General features: G+C 35.5%; 1 protein-coding gene across 16 annotated transcripts in view; it reads right to left on the bottom strand.

The window, feature by feature from the left end:
* CYLD (CYLD lysine 63 deubiquitinase) overlaps positions 1–22078 on the bottom strand; it is a 66896-nt gene that overhangs the window by 24629 nt on the left and 20189 nt on the right. For all 16 annotated transcript variants that reach the window (XM_069552778.1, XM_069552767.1, XM_069552770.1 and 13 more), the window contains 3 exons: positions 6307–6405; positions 4474–4590; positions 744–1123 (listed from right to left, as the gene is read on the bottom strand). In XM_069552778.1, coding sequence (XP_069408879.1) covers positions 744–1123; positions 4474–4590; positions 6307–6405 — 596 coding nt within the window. The remainder of the gene's footprint in view (positions 1–743; positions 1124–4473; positions 4591–6306; positions 6406–22078) is intronic.

The following is a 22078-nucleotide window of genomic DNA, read 5'->3' as shown; positions in this document are numbered from 1 at the left end:
ACTAATTAGTGTTTCTGCCCATGACTAACAATTTGAGAAATTAATGCCTTATTTCAGCATAAAATCCTCAGTGTATTTCCCTTTTGAATACATGCTTAAACCTTCCCTGGTTCACTGACTTTTCTGCACCATTTCCAAAAGCATTAAAACTAGTAGGGAGAGAAGGGCAAACAAAGCTATTTATTTTAACCACTCAAAAAGAAAAATTAGCATTCCATAGCCTGCAAACCAACAAATTAAAAGATAAGAAACATTTTTAAATAAAACCTAAGTGTACTCAAATTCTCTTTCCTGATTATGAAATGTCAAGCAATATTCTAATTTCCAAAATCTTTCCCACAATGAAAGATTTCAAAATGTCACTTAAAATGGTGATTAATCTTAAAGTCAATGATATAAACATTGGAACTGATTGTAGAAGGAAGGTTAAGAAAAAAAAAGAAAAAGAAAAACTGATAAAAAAAATTTGCTTTCCTTACCGTATTCTGTTTAATATAATGAGCCTAAACACATTAGCCTAAACATCTATTTTCATTCCTTGAACATACATCAAACTAACATCACGAACAAGAGGATCATATGCTTAACTGGTGGCAAAGGAAGTCAGGCAATTCGTAATAAAATTTTTCTCTAGTGATGGCTTTTTGACAAATAAAATATTTCACCAAAAAAATATAATAAGGAAAATTCTGTACAAAACCCCAGATGGAAAAGAAATACAATTTTTAGGTCAAATTAATTACCAGTTCCAGTCCAGCTAATACTTCATTGAGGCCTGGTGGCTGACCAATCCAGCGGATTACCCCATAGAAAGGAGGATTCTCCTTGACCTCAGCCAACGAGCCCACTTCCAGGCCATGTGAGTTACCAGAAGATACGGCCAAGGGTGGACTCTCCTGCACAGGGGCATTGTTCAGCTCACCCATCACAGATTGAACTGACAGAGAGAGTGGACTGTGGCTAATACTTCCATTGGTGTTGGGCATCTTTGTCAGACTAAATGGTAAAGAATGAAATCTGTTCTCGCTGGAGAGTGAGTTCATGGAAGGAGGTTGCAGTGGTGGTGAAGCGTGTCCAAAGTCTGGAGGAATCTCTGTAAGTGATTTTGCAGGGTCTTCAGCAACTATAAAAAATTATTCTTAATTAGATAAACATATCCAAGAATAATGTACATACATAAGTCCAACTGCCCACCAGACCTCTTCTAGTATGATTCTCATAAGCACTGCAAACTTACTGTCTCCAAGTCAGCACTCTTGATTCTCCTTCCCCACTTCCAAATTTTTCTGCCTCAGTGAATGGCTCCCAATTACTCAAACCAAAAAAATATAGCATTGATTGGAACTGTATAAGTTACATTCTTTGTCCAAAATACAATCAAGTTACAAAAACTAATATAAAAAAGACAGCAAAAAATTTAAGAAAGACACTTCTAACTAATGAATCAAAGAAGAAATAATAAAGTAAGTTTTTAAAATAAAGGAAAAAAAGGAAGAGAAAAAATGAACACTGGTGGAATACAACTAAAGTAATACTTATAAATGAAATGTATAAACTTTGTAGTTTATTTTAGCAAAAAGGTAAGGTAATTTTAATAAACTCAGCATAGAACTTAATAAGTTAGAAAAACAACAGAATAACCTCCCAAAAAGTAGTCAAGGAGAAAGAATAAACACAAAAACAGGAATCAGTGAATTAAGAGACCAAATTCAAAAGCTGCTTCATTAAAATAACTAACATAATTGCCAAGCAGGCACTGCCAATCAGCATTGAAAGAACAAACGTCTTAATAAACAGTGCTGGGATAATCAATTATCTATATTTTTTTAATTAAATTGAAACTCTTCTGTCATACTCTACAAAAAAACCATTTCCAAATGGCTTAAAGACATCAAATGCAAAACTACAAATTTGGGAAGAGAATAAAGAAGAATGGTCTTTGTGACTTTAGGGTAGAGAAAATATCTTAAACGTGAGTATACAATCATAAAGGAAAAGTCTGACAAGTATGACCACAATAATATTGAGAGCTACTTGTTCACTAAAAAGCATTGTAGCAAGAATAAAAATAAGAGCCACAAATAAGGAGAAAATATTTGTAATCCTTATTTCTGACAAAGGATTAGTATTTGAAAAGGGTCTATAAATCAAGTTTTTAAGAAAGACCAGAAAAAAATTTCTCTTTCCAAGAGAGACTCATAAAGGCAACTCATAGAAAAAGAAACATAAATCACCAACAAATCAATGAAAATATTTTTGTCCTCATTAGGAAACACAATAAAAGAAAGTCAAAACCAACATGAGATATCACTTCAAAAGGCAAAGATCTTAGAACATTAACTATTGGTGAGAATGACAAGTAAATGATACCCTTACACAAAGCTGATGTGAGTGTGAACTGGCATAACTATGCTGGGAAACACTTTGGCACTATGTAGTAAAGGAGAGATGTGCATATTCCATGCACATATAGTAGGAACATGTTCCTACTCCTATGTTCCACTCCTAGGAACATACTCTAGACATGGATAAGAATGTTAACAGCAGAGTTGTCAATAATAGCAAGAAAATAAAATCAATCCAAAAGTCCATCAATGGCTGAAGAGACAATTACATTGTGGTATATTTAAATATTTCACAGCAATGAAATGGAATGGAATGATATACAGCAATGAAAATTAATAAATCATAATCACATACTACAATTTGGATGACTCTTAAGAACATAATGTTGAGGAAGACAGTAACACGATATCCATGCAGTCTGATTCCTTGCATATAAAACTCAAAACCATGCAAAACTAACAGTATGCTATTTAGATAGACAAACTCATAAAGAGATCATGAAAACCAAGAGAATGATAAATACTAAATTAAAGATGATGGTAGCTCAGAGGAGAGTGCAGGGGGTGACACTAGGAAGAGGTGCCAAGGGGATTTCAAAGGGAATGATAATGTGTTCTTTTTCTTAAAGTGAGTAGTGACTACAAGGGTATTTACTATACTTAACACTTTAACTCATTTAAGATTCTTTACTCATATTTGATCTATTTTAAAGTTAATTCTTTTCTTTTCCAAACTCTCAACCCTCCAAGCCCAACACTCAGTTCCATAAAGCAAAGTCTTGTTTCTGTCTCCAAAATATATCCCCAATGTGTCCAACACTCTTACCCTCTACCATTATCTCCACAGTCGAGGCCACCATCATCCCTCACACTGCAGCCAGTGACACCTGGTCTCTCCGCCCTCTACTTGCCAATCTAATTACCACACAACAACTAGTGAGATCTTTTTAAAATTTAAAGATCTTACGTGATCTTGTGTCATTCCCCTGTTTAAAACCTTCAATGGCTTTCCAGTATTCTTTCAATAAATACTAAGCTTCTCACCAATACTTATTAGGTTCTAGATGATCTGGCTCCTGCCTGCCTCTCCAGATTCGTTTCATACACCTCTTCTTGCTTACCCTGCTGCAGTCACTCTGGCCTGCCCCTACTTCCTGTTCCGCAGATATAAAAATTTCTCACTTCAGGTTCTTTGCTATTTCCTCTGCCTAGAATGCTCTTCTCAAGCTCTTTCTCTGGTAGGTTCATTCATACCATCCAGATCTCACATAAATATCATTTCCTCAAAGAACCTTTTCCAAACCACCCTCTGGGAGCCGGCTTCCTACCAGCTGCTATCACCTTGTGTGTCTCCTTCATGGCACATGTCACAGTTGATTATCATCTTATGTGTCTATACATTTATTGTCTATCATACCAACTAGAATATAAGCTGCCTATAACTGGGAACTTCGTTAGTCTTTTCCATGGCTGGATTCACAGCCACTAAGAAAATACTCAGTATTTGCTTTTTTTTTTTTTAAAATAAATGAATCAAATGTTGCAGAGAATAGCTTTTAAACTATATAAGCAAAACAATGATAGAAACAATGTTCTTTTACAACTAAATTATTTCTATTTTCTAATTTAAGGATGCATCATATGCTTTTATTATGCTCATCAAGATTGAAATTCTACATCTGTTTCTGGAACACAGAAAGCATTCAATAAATATTTGTTGAACAGATGCACAACAACAACAACAAAAAAAGAATAAACCAGAAGAAAGTGATATCCTGGAACCAAGGGAAAGTAGGGTTTTTTAAAAGCAGTGTTTAAGGATATCAAGAGAGCAAGAAGTCTTTAAACAATTCAATTGATTCTAGAGATCTTCTACCTTAAGCAGATGAATGAAGTGAAAAAAACAAGCTGCTGATACATTTTCTAAATATTGCAATAACCTTTATAGCAGTGTCATTCAAACTGTCTACAATATTTTAATTCAGCACTATCAATAAAGAAAGTTTTATGGTCTACTCATTTTGTTCCCAAAAACTACATACACTGATGAAAAGCTATTTTTCTCTCTGGTAAGTTAAAAGGACAGAATCATTATTAAAAAAAAAAAAACACTAAAATTACAGATTACCTTCATCAATGTACCATGAATTTTTTGATTTGGATTGTGGTTGTGAGTCAACAGAAGACCCATTTAAGGTATAAAATAATTCAGATCTGTTTCTAGTTCCAGGGTCTGAGGTAGATCCTATGGAACAAGAAGAATTTCTTTTAAAAATAAAGCCAATATGATGTGAAAGTTTTTCCATAAGAGAAATTAATATGCATATGGTATCACAATTATAGAACCAACAGATGTATGCAAACACAATATATTTTATTTGTGTCTTCAGCTTTGAAAAATTTGGTAACCATTTTTGCAACATCAAAAAGATTGTTCAGTGCAAGAGACAATATAAGAGTAGACAATATAAAAGAAAAGCCTACCTTTAAAAAAAAAACTACTTAAAAAATAATCACCTCATGTACTATGGCTTTTTTCCAAATGTCAAAAATCATCATTCCCCAGTTTCATCTGACAAATCTCTTCGTTCACAAATTTAACCTCTTACTCTAAAACAGCTGCCCTCAAAAGTTCTTCAAATGTATATAAATCAATTTTACTTATTAAGTTTAAAAGATTTAAAGTTTAACTATTTTGGAATTGTTAGTTAACAAATTCCTTGCTGGGTTTCTTCATGTCTCTGGAAAAGTGAAGCAGTATTCTTATGCACTAGACTTATTAAATGTAAGAAAACATTAGCGTAGCTATATTACAGATAGGGCAAGACATTCCCCTGTCCTAGTACTAAGAGGACATGCTATAGTTGAGAGCAGTGGTGTCTTTAGAACCCATATACATCTGATTTCTTTTTCAATTTAAAGCAGATAACTCTATACTTCATTCCTATAACTAAAATCTGCTGCAACAAAAGTAGCACACGTGTCTTAAAATCTTTAGGCTATTTATATTTAAGTGAGAGCAGCAAGTTGAACTATCTATCTAGATTCATAGGTTAACATAAAAAATACTACAGCCTATGTATTTTATTTAATTCAAAGTCTCTCAGGGTCCAATGCCACATAAAATATTTCTTAGAGTACAATTTCTTTTTAATGAACTGAAACCAAGGGAAAAATAATCTTTTCCTAATCTATATATGGGTTTAGAACAGTTCTTGCCACCTTTTAAATGAGCTGTTTGGCTTACATAACTATCACCTAATAAATCTATGACCTATGTGGAAGCGAAACAAAAAACAACTAAGAACTCTACATGTACTGTGAGGGAGTTTCTGGGAGAAAGACAAAAATTTTGCTTAGCAGTTTGGAATTTAACTTGTGCCACTTCTATTAGCAAAGTTCACATAATCTCTAGTATACTTTATCCTATATAACATTACCCATAAAAGATTATTTTGTACAGTGCAACTATAAACTATATATAGGGGCTTCCCTGGAGGCTCAAACAGTAAAGAACCACCTGCAATGCAGGAGACCGGGGTTTGATCCCTGGGTCAGAAAGATCCCCTGGAGAAGGGAATGTACTCTTGCCTGAAGAATTCCATGCACAGAGAAACCTGGAGGGCTACAGTCCATAAGGGTTGCAAAGAGTCAGACACGACTAAGTGACTGAGTCACACATAAGCTATATATACAAATGTTGCAAGTAGGGGATTCCAAAAATCAGCTTATATGGACCAGAAAAAGACACAGGTCCTCACAGGAAAATTTTCATTAATTAAAAAAGGTTGGGAAGTCTTGGCTTAAGCAACACCATCTATAAACTTGTTTAGTAAACTACTAAAAATATCTGAAAGAAGAAAATATATATATACATTAAGGAGTAATACTTTTCAACATTTTTTAATCTATGGCAAATCAAAAATCATATAAATAAGACCTGTATTTTATTAACCCGTACCTGTAGCCTTTGGTTTATTATGACTGAATGAACCTTTGTCCCCAACACCTCTTGACATAAATGCAAGTTTGGGAGGCCTCCTTTCCTGTGTCACGCTCTCTGAAACAGTAAACATATTTTTTTAAAAAAGATAAAAGGAAATTCTTATAAAAGAGAAACAATCAAGCAAATAATGACAGTAATAACAACAATCCCTTTCCAACAAAAAAGTAGCATTTTCATAGTAGTCTTACAAATTCATTAAGGCTATAGAAAGTAGAAAGCCTCTTGATGAAAGTGAAAGAGAAGAATGAAAAGCTGGCTTAAAACTCAACATTCAAAAAACTAAGATCATGGCATCCGGTCTCATCACTTCATGACAAACAGATGGGGAAACAATGGATACAGTGACAGACTTTATTTCCTTGGGCTCCAAAATCACTGCATATGGTGACTGAAGCCATGAAATTAAAAGATACTTGCTCCTTGGAAGAAAAGCTATGACAAACCTAGACAGTGCAGTAAAAAGCAGAGACATCACTTTGCCAACAAAGGTCCATATGGTCAAAGCTATAGGTTCTTCTAGTTGTCATGTACGGATGTGAGAGTTTGACCATAAAGAAGGCTGCTGCTGCTGCTGTTGAGTCACTTCAGTCGTGTCCGACTCTGTGCGATCCCACAGACGGTAGCCCATCAGGCTCCCCCATCCCTGGGATTTTCCAGGCAAGAATACTGGAATGGGTTGCCATTTCCTTCTCCAAAAGAAGGCTGAGTGCTGAAGAACTGATGCCTTCGAACTGTGGTGTTGGAGAGGACTCTTGAGAGTCTCTTGGACAGCAAGGAGATCCAACCAGTCCATCCTAAAGGAAATCAACCCTGAATATTCACTGGAAGGTTTGATACTGAAGCTCCAATACTTTGGCCACCTGATGTGAGGAGCTGACTCACTGAAAAAGACTCTGATGCTGGAAGAGTGAACACCAGAGGAGAAGGGGGCAACAAGAGGATGAGATGGTTGGATGGCATCACCTACTCAGTGGATGTGAGTCTGAGCAAACTCTGAAGGATAGTGAAGCACAAGGAAGCCTGGCATGGTGCAGTCCACGAGGTCACAAAGAGTCGGACACAACTGAGCAAATGAACAACAAACAACAAATTCTGACTTGTCACATTTATATTAATGATCCAGCCATTTACTTTATATAAATTTTAAGAGATTATCATCTCAGGAAAAGGTAAGTATGAAAAGGTAAAGTGAGGAATAAATTTGGCAGACAATTTTGAGAGATTAATATAATCTTGATTAAAAGATATTAGAAGAGATAAAACAATATGTTCACCAAATGGCATGTATAAAATGTTCATAGCAGCCTTATTCATAATGACCTAAAACTGGAACAATGCATTCTGTAGAAGAATAAACTAGTCTGTTCACACAGTGGGATGTTACACAGCAATAAAAAGAATACACAACAACATGGACATTGCATTGAGAAAAGAAATGAAGCCAAAAGTACCCATTTTATATGTGTGTGTGTGCGTGTGCGTGTGCATGTGTGTGTGTGTGTGTACATGCATGGACAGCAGGACTGCATTCAGAATGATAAAATTAGTAGCCTGCCTATCACTCTTGTTGATTTATCAGAAAAAGAAAAAATCCCTTGGGGGAAACTTGGGTTGAAAATCATAACAAATAACTAGTGAACAATAACAACCAAAGCACAAGAAATGTCTGCAAATTTGAATGACCCACTAAATTGAGAAAAACTGCTCAACTGATGTACTGCTTAACATCAGCAGCCACAAGAGCATAATTTAAACCCAAATGAGAATTTAATATAGACAGAAAAGTCTACTGAAGAAAATCTAAGTTTACTTGGGTAGAATGAAGAACTATAAAACCCAATTACCAAACATATTAACAAATACCATACACAGCAACTATACAAAAATTTTCTTAAGGTAAGATTATATTTTCCTTATACTTTAAATAATTTTTTACAAAAAATGTTCTTGAAATCCTGGAAGGTCCATAAAATAACATCAGAGTTGCATGCTATGATCTAGTGCTTCAAAATAACCTTTCGGGCTCTATTTGTCTCATATGAGAGGAGTCCTGCCTGTGCAGACAACATTCAGGATGATTCAGACTGACAATTTCTACAGAATGCTACTTAGCAACAACTATCAAATGTAAAGTACATATACCCTCAGATCCAGGCAAGTTTACTTCCAGGAAATTCTCTTTTTTAAAGATTTTATGAATATTTTTATGTAAATCTAAATATAACATATCCCATTTAAATACTCAGATAAGTATATTGGCAGCACACAAGCACTACAGATGACATGATACTGAGAGACAAAACACGAAAGAACAGAATTAGTATCCGAAACAATCTGAAAATGTTGGAAGACTGGATAGCTGGATAGCTCTAATGACATGAAGTCAAACAGGGACAAATGTAAAGTCCTGTCATCTATCCCCCAAAGTAAACAAACAAGTATAGAATCAGAAGCAGAAGTAAATGTGAAAAAAACTGGGGATTTAAGTTAAGCATAAGTTCAGGAATCATTAACTCATTAGTTTATAAGACATTCATTCAGTTAAGAAATGCTACCAACTCCAGGCAAGGAAGGCACTATGGTTACATCTGAAAATATAATTCAAACTATGATGGGGCTGTCCCCGAATCTTTCTGCATAAGTCCTGTTCTACTGCAACGATCAGTCCACATACAGATGATGATAGTTTGTTCACCTCTAGCTGTCCAAGTGTGACGGAGGGTATCTTCAATTTAGGCTGGAGAACAGAAGATATAGGTGTCAAAGACATTCATCTTTGAATATCTGAGGGCTGTTATAAGGAAAGAGAGCTGGATTTGTCCTAACTTCATCCCCAGTTAGAACTAGAATTCACCAGGGAAATTGTAGGAAGACAGATGTAGCATGTATCATACAAGGGTGACTTTTTTACACTGAGACCTGTCTAAAATGAAAAACTCTAATTCCCTCCAGGAAAAAGTGACTCTTCTATCAAATGAACACATAGCTTCCTAAGATGATATGGATGATGAGTTGTCTTATAGCTATAGTGGATACATGAAATCTGATACATATATGTGATATACATACGACATTATTCACTGAAGCACTATTTATACAAGCAAAAGACTGAAAACAGCATTAATGTCCATCAGGAGGGGACTGGTTAAAAAATTATGATACATTTATAAAATGAAATACAATGCAATAATTTAAGCAAAATATTAAGCATGCAATTGATACACTAATATGAAATCATCCCTAAATTCTACTGTTAGAGCTCTTTTTCTTTAAGGTGCAATTTGATCTTCTGGAAAGATAAGTAGATGGACTTTTTTCTATTTCTCCTGATAAGTACAACTAAAAACTCTGGATGTAACATATAAAACAAAACTGAGAAGACTCTGAAAGGTGAAGAAGAGAAGGCAGATCAGCTAGGCAGCACAGGACCTAAGAAATGACACGAGATTTCCTTGGGTTTTCTTATTGTCTCATACAACTCAGACTTAGAGCTGAAGAAGCCAGCAACCTGGAAATGCCAAGAGGCACAGACCAAAAAAAAAAAAACAAAAACCAACAAAGATGTACTCCCATTAGTCAAAGAATAAGAAAAGACAAATCCTAGTAAGACAGAAACTTATAGACAGTAATCACTGCACTGCAGCCAAATACAGTGGCCCCACCCACTCCAACAAAGGCCACGTGAGGAATCTGGACTTCTGCCTCTACCTGACTATAAGAAGACACGTGTAACCTGAAACAGCAAAATCAAAGATTAAATATGATCTTCTACTGCTACTGCTGCTAAGTCACTTCAGTCGTGTCCGACTCTGTGTGACCCCAGAGACGGCAGCCCACCAGGCTCCTCCGTCCCTGGGATTCTCCAGACAAGAACACTGGAGTGGGTTGCCATTTCCTTCTACAATGCATGAAAGTGAAAAGTGAAAGTAAAGTCGCTCAGTCATGCCGGACTCTTAGAGACCCCATGGACTGCAGCCTTCCAGGCTCCTCCATCCATGGGATTTTCCAGGCAAGAGTACTGGAGTGGGGTGCCATTGCTTTCTCTGAAATATGATCTAGGCACTCAGAATATACTACCCAACTGTCAAAGTTTCGACTAAAAATCATTCAATATATCAAGAAACAGGAAGATGTCAAGAAGATAAAACCCAACACTGAGATGACAGATGATCATCTGACAAAGATCTGTAAAGCAATCATGATATAAATGCTTCAATAAGAAATTACAAACACACTTGGCGAAAAAAATGAAAAACAGAAACCTCTTTATACAAAGACAAATAGAAAGGAATATTACCATACCATTAAGCAAAGTCATCAAACCCCAAAGGAAGAGAGCAAGAGAAGAAGAAGGGAACAGGGAAGAAATTAAAATAACAGCCAGAAACATCAGACCTCATAGAAATCAAAATCTTTTGCTTTGTGAAAGACTCTACTAAGAGGATGAAGAGATAAGCTACAGACTGGGGAAAAATATACTTGCAAACCACATATCCAACAAAGAACCAGTATCTAGAATATATAAAGTAGTCTCAAAATTCAACAGTGAAAAGGCAAAAATCCAATGAAAACATGGACAAGAGATGAAAACACAATTCACTAAAGATACATAGACAGCAACTGATACAGGAAAGTAGATAATCAACAATCATAAGCCATCCAATTAAAACCACAGTGAGATATGATTACACACATCTCAGAATAGCTAAAACAAAAAACAGTGACAACACCAAACACTCATGAAAAACTGGATAACTCATAGCTTGTTGGATGTGAAATGGTACAGGCACGCTAGGAAAAAAAAAAAAAAAAACCACATGCAAATACCACACGACCAGTAGCTGCACACCTGGACACCATACAAGAGAAATGAAGACTTTATGTTTACTGTGTTCCCTCTACACAAGTATTTATAAACATTATTTATAACTGCTAATAACTGGAAACAATTCAGATGTTCTTCAATATGAAAACTGTTAAATAAACAGTGGCATAGCCATAACATGGAATATAATTCAGCAATAAAAAGGAGTAAGTCAGTGATACCCACAACATGGCTGAATCTCTAGAAAATTATGCTGAGTGAAAAAAGCCAATCTCAAAAGGTTAATACTGTACAACTCTATTTATGTAATATTCTTGGAATTGACAGAACTGTAGAAATGAAGAACAAATTAGCGGATGCCAGAATTAAGGAGAGGATGGAGACAAGAGAGACAGAGTGACAATAAAAAAGCAACATAAAGGATCCTTGTGGTAATGAGAATGCTCTGTATCTTGACTACATCAGTGTCAACACCCTGGTTGTGATCTCTAATTCTATAAAATGTTACCTTTGGGGAAAACTGTGTAAGGGGTACACAAGATCCTTCCGTATTATGTCTTAAAACTGCATGTAAATCTGTAATAATCTGAAATGCAAATCTATAATAATCTGAAATATTTTCAAATCATATATCTGACAAAGGGCTTATATTCTGATGTATAAGAATTCTCAAAACCCCAAAATTAAATAAATAAGAAATTGGTCAAAGATTTGCATAGGTATTCTACCAAGGAAGATAAACAAATGACAAACAAGTACATGAAAAGAAGTTCAACATCACTTGTCATCAGGAAAATGCAAATTAAAGCTACAATTAGTGCCACTACACAACTATTAGAATAGCTAAAATTTATAAAACTGGCCATACCAAGTGCTGGCAAGGACATACCAAAGCTGGAATTCTCATACACTGCCGCTAGGCATATAAAATAGTACAACCACTTCGGAAAGAAGGTTTGGCAGGTTGCTGTTGTTTCGTTTTATTTTTAAAGTTAAACAATCACCTAGGATAGTATCAGCCATTCCACATCTGGATATTTACCCAAGAAAAATGTATAACTATGTCCATACAAAGACTTACATGTGAATTTTCATAGCAGCATTATTTACAATAGCCACAAACTATAAACAAGCCAAATATCCATCAACAAGTGAATGAAGAAACAAATTGGCATATCCTTATGCTATTAGGGAAAACATATCATCTTTCCTTTTGCTCTCACTCTCACAACAATTTTGACACTTTTGGCCACCAAATATATGAGGAGTTTCCCCACACTAAGGTGTGACACCAGCTGGGTGTTCTACAATTCAATCTGGTTCTGACAAGATCCACCTGCTGCTTACTCAGTGTGTCCAACTCTTTGCGACCCTATGAACTGTAGCCAGCCAGGTTCCTCTGTCCATAGGGATCCTTCAGGCAAGAATACTGGAGTGGGTTGCCATGCCCTCCTCCAGCGTATCTTCCCACGTCTCCCACATTGCAGGCAGATTCTTTACATTAGTAGCAAATCCCACAAGTTAAGGACTCAATCCCAGAAGACTGCCCCCAATTCAGACACATTGCAAGTAACACATTGTCCCCAGTAATACTGACCCACCAGCTATAAATCAGGGTTCCCATAACCCCTTCCCTGAGTTCAACAATTTACTAGAATGGGTCACAGAACTCAGGAAAATACATTCACCAGTTTATTAAAAAGAATCTAATGAACGATATGGCTTCCCAGGTAGCTCAGCTGGTAAAGAATCCACCTGCAATGCAGGAGACCCCAGTTCAATTCCTGAGTCAGGAAGATCCCCTGGAGAAGGGATAGGTTATTCACTCCAGTAATCTTGGGCTTCCCTGGTGGCTCAGTCCACCAGGAAAGAATCCACCTACAATGTAGGAGACCTGGGTTCGATCCCTGGGTTGGGAAACACATTCATCAGTTTATTATAAAGGGTATAATAAATGATATAGGTAAACAGCCAGATGAAGATACACACAGACAAAAAATAGGGAAGAGGCAGAAAGCTGCCATGCCCTATTTAGGCATGCCACCCTCCCAGACCTCTATGGGTTCAGTAACCGACAAGCTCTCAAAACCTCATAGTATGGGGATGCTTGCAGAGACTTCACCAGATAGGCACGCCTGATTGTTTACTCAGTTTCCAGCTCATCTCCCCTCTCCAGAGGATGGGGTTCTGGCTGAAAGTTCTAAACACAGCTTCATCTCTGCAGTGACCAGTCCCCCTTCTAGAAGCCCACCAAAAATCACTTCATAAGAACAAAAGACACTTCTATCACCCAGGAAATTCCAAAGGATTTTAGAAGCTCTGTGTCAGACACTCCTACCACTCAGGAAATTACAGGAGCTTTAGGAGCTCTGTGTAAGGAACCTGGGTCAAAGACCAAACATTAGCAAGAATCAGGGGCCCAGAAAAATATATACATACTATTTTACATCATAGAATGGAATACTTCTCAGCAACAAGAAAGACATATGGATGAGTCAATACATAATTGCACTGAATGAAATGTCAGACCAAAAAAAAAAAAAAAGAGAGAGAGAGAGAGAGAGAGAACATCCTGAATTCTCCATCATATAAAATTCTAGGAAATGTGACAAATGCATACCAACAGAAAGCAGATCCTATGATTACATGAATTTTGGAGGAGGGAACAGGCAGAGGAGGGAGGAAGCAAAGGGGTACCTTGGGGTGATGGACATGCTCACTATCTTGATTGTGGTAAAGGTCTCACAGGTCCAGACATAGAAAAAACATATCAAACTATATACTTAAAGTATGTGCACTTTATGTCAATTAAAACTCATTAAATTTGTTAAGATAATAAAAACAAGGTACCCAAAATGCATAAAACATGCAAACACTGAACAACAAAGAAACAAATTAACCAAGAACGATACAGAAGAAAAATAGGTAGTTGGGGGGCAATGTTAAGAGGAAAAAGTTTTATACACCCTTTGAAAATTCTGTGCAAATGTGAATGTAGTACATAATCTAAAAAATAAAATTAGCCTTACATTCCCAACCCCCAAAACTAAAGAAGACAACACAGACTAGACTAAAAAAAGCAGAAATTTAGAGGAAGCTCTAATTGATATTGATTAGCACTAACTGACTGATACACTTAGAACCAGACATAGAAAAACAGACTGGTTCCAAATTGGGAAAAGAGTACATCAAGGCTGTATACTGTCACCCTGCTTATTTAACTTATATGCAGAGTGCATCATGCGAAATGCCGGACTGGATAAGCACAAGCTGGAATCAAGACTGTCAAGGGAAATATCAATAACCTCAGATACGCAGATGACACCACTGTTATGGCAGAAGACAAAGAAGAACTAAAGAGCCTCTTGATGAAAGCAAAAGAGGAGAGTGAAAAAGCTGGCTTAAAACTCAACATTTAAAAAACTAAGATCATGGCATCTGATCCCATCACTTCATGGCAAACGATGGGGAAACAATGGAAACAGTGACAGACTTCATTTTGGGGGGCTCCAAAATCACTGCAGATGGTGACTTCAGCCATGAAATTAAAAGACACTTGCTTGTTGGAAAAAAATACTATGACCAACCTAGACAGCATATTAAAAAGCAGTCATTACCTTGCCAACAAAGGTCAATCTAGTCAAAACTACTGATTTTCCCAGTAGTCATGTATGGATGTGAGAGTTGGACTATAAAGAAAGCTATAAAGAAAGACTATAAAGAGTGCCAAAGAAATTGATGCTTTTGAACTGTGGTGTTGGAGAAGACTCTTAAGAGTCCCTTGGACTGCAAGGAGATCCAACCAGTCCATCCTAAATGAAATCAGTCCTGAATATTCACTGGAAGGACTGATGTTGAAGCTGAAACTCCAATACTTTGGCCACCTGATGTGAAGAACTAACTCACTGGAAAAGATCCTGATGCTGGGAAAGACTGAAGGCAAGAGGAGAAAGGGGATAACAGAGGATGAGATGGTTGGATGGCAGCACCAACTCTATGGACATGAGTTTGAGCAAGCTCTGGGAGTTGGTGATGGACAGGGAAGCCTGGCATGCTGCAGTCCATGGAGTGGCAAAGAGTCGGACATGACTGAGCAGCTAGACTGAACTGAACTAATTGATATGCTTTATCACAACAGATTTAAGAACCTGAATATAAAGTCAAATTAGATATGTTAGAGGTTTTTAACATAACCTTTAAAACAATAACATTTTAAAACAATAACAGGGAGAGGAAAAGCTCTACAAGTTGAAGATGCCTGCATTTTTAGTCAAACATATTTTTTCAGAAGCCTACTGTAACAAGCAATTGAACAGGATGAATTCTTTCCCAATCTCATAAACTGTAAAACTGCTTCCAAAAACTTTTTTTAAGGCTGAAAATAACTTTGTCCTACAACTGAAGGTAATTGGACAAGAAAAAAATAAGGAACTAAATGAGACATTATAACTATTTTTTTCTCTCTAAAGAAATGGGTGTTAACGATGACATGAAATACAGATGAAGACCTATTTAAATAAATGAAACTAATTCTCATTTAGCCAACTTTGCTTTTTAAAGTCTATTCGCAGGCTTTATTTTGTTGGCAAAAAAGTATAATTGGTGTATTATGTAATAAAAGCTGGTATCATTCTTAATTATCTTCTATTCAGGGTTCATGAAAACCAAGCTTTAAAAGGGGAAAAAAGCATTATTTGCCTTGCTTGTCACTGCTCTGAGAGCCAGTAACAATGACAATGATAGCCACTGATCTGTAAGATTACAGTTTGCCTGACAAGTGATTTCCAAGAGATTTATGTAAGCAATTTTGATTATTTTAATCCTACATCACTAATTAAATAAAATATAATTGTAAATGCTTTTGAAGATAAATACTACTAAAGATTAATTCTTTGTCAGCTTATACATAATTCCATCACATGAAAAATAGAAATGGTGGCTTTTTCTTTTCTTTTCTTCTTCAGTGTTACTATAGAACCCAAGTTCATTTACATTTCAAACCAAATCGAGATATGGAAAAAGTATACAGAAAGAATGCTCTAGAGTTTAAAAAAAGGGGGTGGGGGCATTTCTAATCTTTATTCTACAGCAAACAGAAAAACACAATCAATTATACATAAGGTAATGTCATATTTCAGGTACTTTTTCTTCCTTAAATTATAATACTAAACTAATGATTTCCCCAGCCTCCCAACTTACTTGATTTACTGGATTATATTTAGTTGTAAAACGTAAAATTCAAAGAAATTCAATAAAGTAGGTAAAAAGGATGGTTATACTAATATGATTTTGAGCTCTCAAATGTAATCTTTGGAAATAAAAAGAAAAAAAGGAAGAAAGAAGAAAACCTATGGAGATATTTGCTTTGGTAAGACAAGTTTAAATTACATTTATCCATGTGGTTCTGGAACAACAATATTAGCAGAGAATTGGTTATCCCTGTACGAATAAACAATGAAAGAAAATGGATTTTACAAGGGATTCCCCTTAGCTATTCAGAAAGCTAACATTATAAAATTAGCATCACTCAATGAATTTCTTTAGGACAGGGTTTCTCATCCTGAGCAAAGCTGACTTTTTGGACCAGACCTTTTTTGTGAGGATCAGAGGTGCTGCTCTCTGCATCGTAGGATGTTTGGCAGCGTCTCTGTCCCTGCCCTCTAGATTCAAGCAGCATTCCTACTCCAGATGTGACGACCATACATGCCTCCAGACAGAGCAAAATGTCTTCTGGAGGTGAAAGCTCTGTACTAACGCTAAAAGTAAAACAAAAATCTTTAAAAATTACTTAATATACTGGGGGGGGGGGGAGGCGGGGGGGGGAGGAACCCATGACAGTCTCAAAAGAAAAAAACTGCAATGGATACTAATCCATAGATGATTCTGATGTTGGAACTGGCAGAAAAGAATCTTAAAGAGGCTATTAAAACCATGAAAAATATGCTTACAGTGAAGGAGAAGACAGGACTATCTCATCAGAGAACTAAAACAAGGAACTGGATGGAAAAGCCTTAAAATACTTTTAAAAACTTAAAAATACAAGTGTCTCAATAAATAATGTATTGAATATGCTGGAAAACAATGGGGATAAAAGAAGGGGAACTGAATAAAACTGAAGGTAGAACAGAGGGACTAAAATTTGAAAAAAAAATTAACAGAAACTCAAGCATAAGGGTCAGTATCAAAAATTATGACATATATCTAACTGAAGGTACAGAAAGGAAGAGGAGTGAAAGGAACAGAAAAAAACATTTGAAGGAAAAATGGCTAGATGTTTTCTACTTTGTTAAAAAATATAAATTTACAAATCTAAGAAGTTTAGCAAATGCCAACCAGAATAAAGATGAATAAAACCATGCTAGGCACATCACAGTTAAATACTGTAAACCAAATATAAAGTCTTCAGAATACCCAGAGAAAAATAAAATACTATATTACATACAGAGGCACAATGATTCAAGCTATTGATGATTTTCATCTGAAACTGTGGAGGCTAGAAAATCAAATTTAAACCAGAATTCTATATATACTCAAAATATCATTCAATATGAAGGCAAGATAAACACATTCTCAGACAAAAGAAAATTAAGAAAAATTCATTTCTAGAAAACTTCACTTCAACAAACACCACAAAGAAGTTCCTCAGGATGAATGAAAATGACAAACAGATACGCATCTTTAACTGTTTAAAATATAAGTGATTATTTCAACAAAAACTGTTTCCTGAGCATTTTTTAAGTACATAGATATAATGTACATGATGATTAGTAACACAAAGAATAAGAAGTAATTAGATTTACATTGTTACAAGGTTTCTACATCTTATGTAAGTATATATAAGTGACACAATATTACCTGTAACTAGACTTAAACATTAAGAATATATATTATAATCCTTGGAGAAACCACTAAAAGCAATATGACAATGAAGTATAGCTTATAGGCCAATAGATTAAATATCGTGTAATTCTTAAAATTTTTCAAATAATCTACTAAAAAGGTAGAAAATTACTATATGAAAAGAATGAAAAATAGGGGGACAAACAGAAAACAGATAATAAAATATTACTGGGTTTTGAAACCCATAACAACAATAATTACTTTAAGTGTTAATAGATTAACCACAACAATGAAAAGACAGAGATCATCAGACTGGATTTTTTAAAAAAATGACAGGCATAAAAACCAACCAAGTGGGATACAGTGGGAAAATGAAGTAAAGAAGGTGGGGAGGGGGAAACATCTTGATCAAAAAAAAACATGTTAGGGATAGGGCAGATAAAGTAGGACCAACACAAAACACACAAGACAGTAGAAATAAATCCAATTGTCATGATGATAAATATTAATAGATTAAAATCTTCAGTTAAAATATAAAAACGGTCAAACTATATTAAGGAATCAACTATATGTGGTAGTAAGAGACATACCAAAAAAAAGGAACATATCTGGAAAATACTCACCAAAAGAAAACCTATCTATATCACACAAAACAGAATTTAAGTCAAAAACAAAACTTACTAGAGATGGAAATAGTAACCACATAATGAGAAATAGCTCAAATTACCTGGAAGGTATAAAAATTCTAAATTCTAGGTACCTACAAATCCTCAACTTGTATGCAGCTAATAACAATTTCAAAACTAAAGCAAACACTCAGAATCAAGAGGAAATTAACAAATCCATCATCATATTTAGACGTTTTAACGTGCCTTGTTCTGTAACTGTTAGACTTCACAATTAAAAACTCAGTAATGAAACATAAAATTTGAATGGCATAATAAATTAGCTTGACCTAAGGGACACATAAAATATGCATGAAATACATTCAACTACAATTGAAGAAAACACATTCTTTTCAAGTACACAGAGAACATTTCTGAAGCTTGGGATCATGTACCAGTCCATAAAGTCAGCCTCAACAAATGCCAAAGTATTGGTATCATTTTCTCTTACCATATGCAATCAAATTGCAAATGAATAACAATGAAAATAAAAAGCAAGACATTTGAAAATTTTTACAGTACATTTTAAAAGAGTTCATGAATTACATTAAAAAATCATGAAGGAAATTACAAAATACTTCAATTTTAATGGTAACAAGATAACTACATATCAAATTTTATGGAATCTATCGCCTTAGATGCTTTATACTAAAAATTAATAAGCTAAGCATATGAATTAATGGTTTAAAAAATTGAATAAATCCACAAAAAGTCAAAGAAAAAATAATTTTTTAACTACTAAAATGGAAAATTAATATATCTAGAAAGGATTGAAAGTGAAAGTGTCAGTCGCTCAGTCATGTCCAGCTCTTTGTGACACCATGTACTGTGTAGCCCACCAGGCTCCTCTGTCCATGGAATTCTTTAGGCAAGAATACTGGAGTGGGTTGCCATTCTCTTCTCCAGAGGATCTTCTCAACCCAGGGATTGAACCCAGGTCTCCTGCATTGCTGGCAGAATATTTACCATGTGAGCCACCAGGGAAGCCCCCAAGGAGCCGCTCTTGGCCCCAGTGCAGGCTGGGTACACTCCCTCCTGCCAAGGAGAGGGAGAGGGGGTTCTGCCCACGTGCTGTGGCAGTTGCCACAGTGGCCACTTGGAAGTGGCAGTGGCTGGGGGGTCTGGCAAAACATGGCTTTTTGAGTAAATGCTAGTGAGAATCCTCCATTAAGACTTTTTTCTCTGACTTAATTCACTTAGCATAATGCCCTCAACAGTCCATTCGCATTGTCCTAAACAGCAGGATTTCCTTCCTTCTTCTGACCAAGTAATATTCCACAACATCTTCTTCATCCATTTATCTGCTGATGAACATTTAGGTTGTTTCCAAATCTTGTCTACTGTGAATAATGTTGTAATGAATACAGAAGTGTAATTATTGTTTTGAGATTCTGTTTCATTTCCTTCAGCTATACCTCTAGAAGTGGGCTTGCTGGACTGTATGGTAATTCTATTTTTAACTTTTTGAAGAGGATTTCATTTATATATGGAATCTGAAAAGGACAAACTAAGGAAAACAGAGAGTAGAGCGGTAGTTACCACAGAGTGGGAGGGTGGAGTGACCAATCATTAAAAGACAAATTCTGTATGATTCCACTTAAATGAGGGGTACTTAAGAGAAGTCCAAATCATAGAGACAGAAAGAAGAAAAGCAGCTGCCAGAGGCTAAGGGTAAGGGAGAGATGGGGGTCTATTGTTTAATGGGCATAGAGTTTTACAAGATGAAAAAGGTTAAGGAGACAGATGGTGATAACTGTTACACAAAATTATGAATGCATTTAATACCACTGAACTGTACAGGTAAAAATGGTTAAGATGGTAATTTTATGTTATATGTATTTTATCAAACAAAAAATTATTTTAATTTAAATGTGCATTTTTAATTTTTTTTAAATTTTACCCCAACACTTTCCAAGGAACAGGTCCTTCTTGGCACAGGCCTATTCCATGGCACTATGTAAAAAAAGTTTTAAACATGCAATGCAAATATTTTAAATATTTTAAAGCATATAAAAATTAGCAAACTGGAAATTAGCTGATTAAAAGAAAAGAAACACAGGACTATCTCAATAGATAAAGAAAAAAGTTTGATAAAATTCAGTATCCCCTCATCATAAAACTCTTGGGGAATCATGGGTAACTTCTATAACCTGATAAATGACAGTAACAACAATAAAATCCTGTGATAAGCATCATACTTCATAGCGAAATGCTGGAAGCATTCACTTTAAGATCAAGAGCAAGGTGAAGATGCCATTCAATACTGTATTGACAGGGATACTAGAATAACAAACCACATTTTAAAAATGAAAGATATAAGGATTAAAAGGAAGAGGTAAAACAGTATTTGCAGATGACTTACTACTAAAAAATTAATTTACAGATAAATTGTGAAAAAAAGATCTTGATAAGATTGTTTATAACAAAATTCTGCAAACAAAAATCATCTGAGATACTACTTCACAACCAATGGGATGGCTAGAATCAAAAGGTCAAATAATAACAAAGACGTGAAGAAATCAGAATCCTCCTGTGTGCTGTGCTTAGTCGTTCAATTGTGTCCGATTCTTTGTGACCCCATGGACTGCAGCCCACCAGGCTCCTCTGTCCATGGGGATTCTCCAGGCAAGAATACTGGAGAGGGCTGCATGCCCTCCACAAGGGGATCTTCCCAACACAGGGATCAAACCCAGGTCTCCCACACTGCAGGCAAATTCTTTAATGACTGAGCCACCAGGGAAGCCATTATGCAGAATCTTCATACAACACTGTAAATTGTATAATGGTGTTGCCACTTTGGAAAACAGTCTGGCATGTACATACATGATTAAACATGAGCTACGCATGACCCAGCAATTCCATTCCTAGATATATACCTAGGAGAAATAAAAGCATACATCCACACAAAAACCTGTACAGGAATGTGTGTGGCAACATTATACCAATACATTATAGCCAAAACATGGAGGGAACCCAAATGTCCACTGACAGATAAATGGATAAACTGTGATATATTAATACAATGGAATATTACTCAGGCATTAAGAAGAATGAAATACTGATATATACTATAACATGGATGAACCCTGAAAATATTATGCTAAGTGAACAAAGTCACATCTTATGTTAACATAAGAGCACATCTTAAGTTATTCTGTTATACGAAATGTCTACAATAGCCAAACATACAAGACAGAAAGCAGACTGGCAGTTGCTTAGGACAGCGGAGGATGGAGAGATAAGGGAATTATAGCTAAAATGTACAAGGTTTCTTTGTAAGCTGATGAAAATGTTCCCTTATTCATTGCTATGATAACTGCACACATCTGTAAATACACTAAAATATGCTGAGTTGTATGGTTTAAACTAGTGAATTATATCTCAATACAACCGTTTT

The sequence above is a fragment of the Ovis canadensis genome, chromosome 14 (genome assembly GCF_042477335.2).
Source record: "Ovis canadensis isolate MfBH-ARS-UI-01 breed Bighorn chromosome 14, ARS-UI_OviCan_v2, whole genome shotgun sequence".
Taxonomy (NCBI): domain Eukaryota; kingdom Metazoa; phylum Chordata; class Mammalia; order Artiodactyla; family Bovidae; genus Ovis; species Ovis canadensis.
The sequence above is the reverse complement of the archived record's forward strand: the minus strand, read 5'-3'. Positions and strand labels throughout refer to the sequence as shown.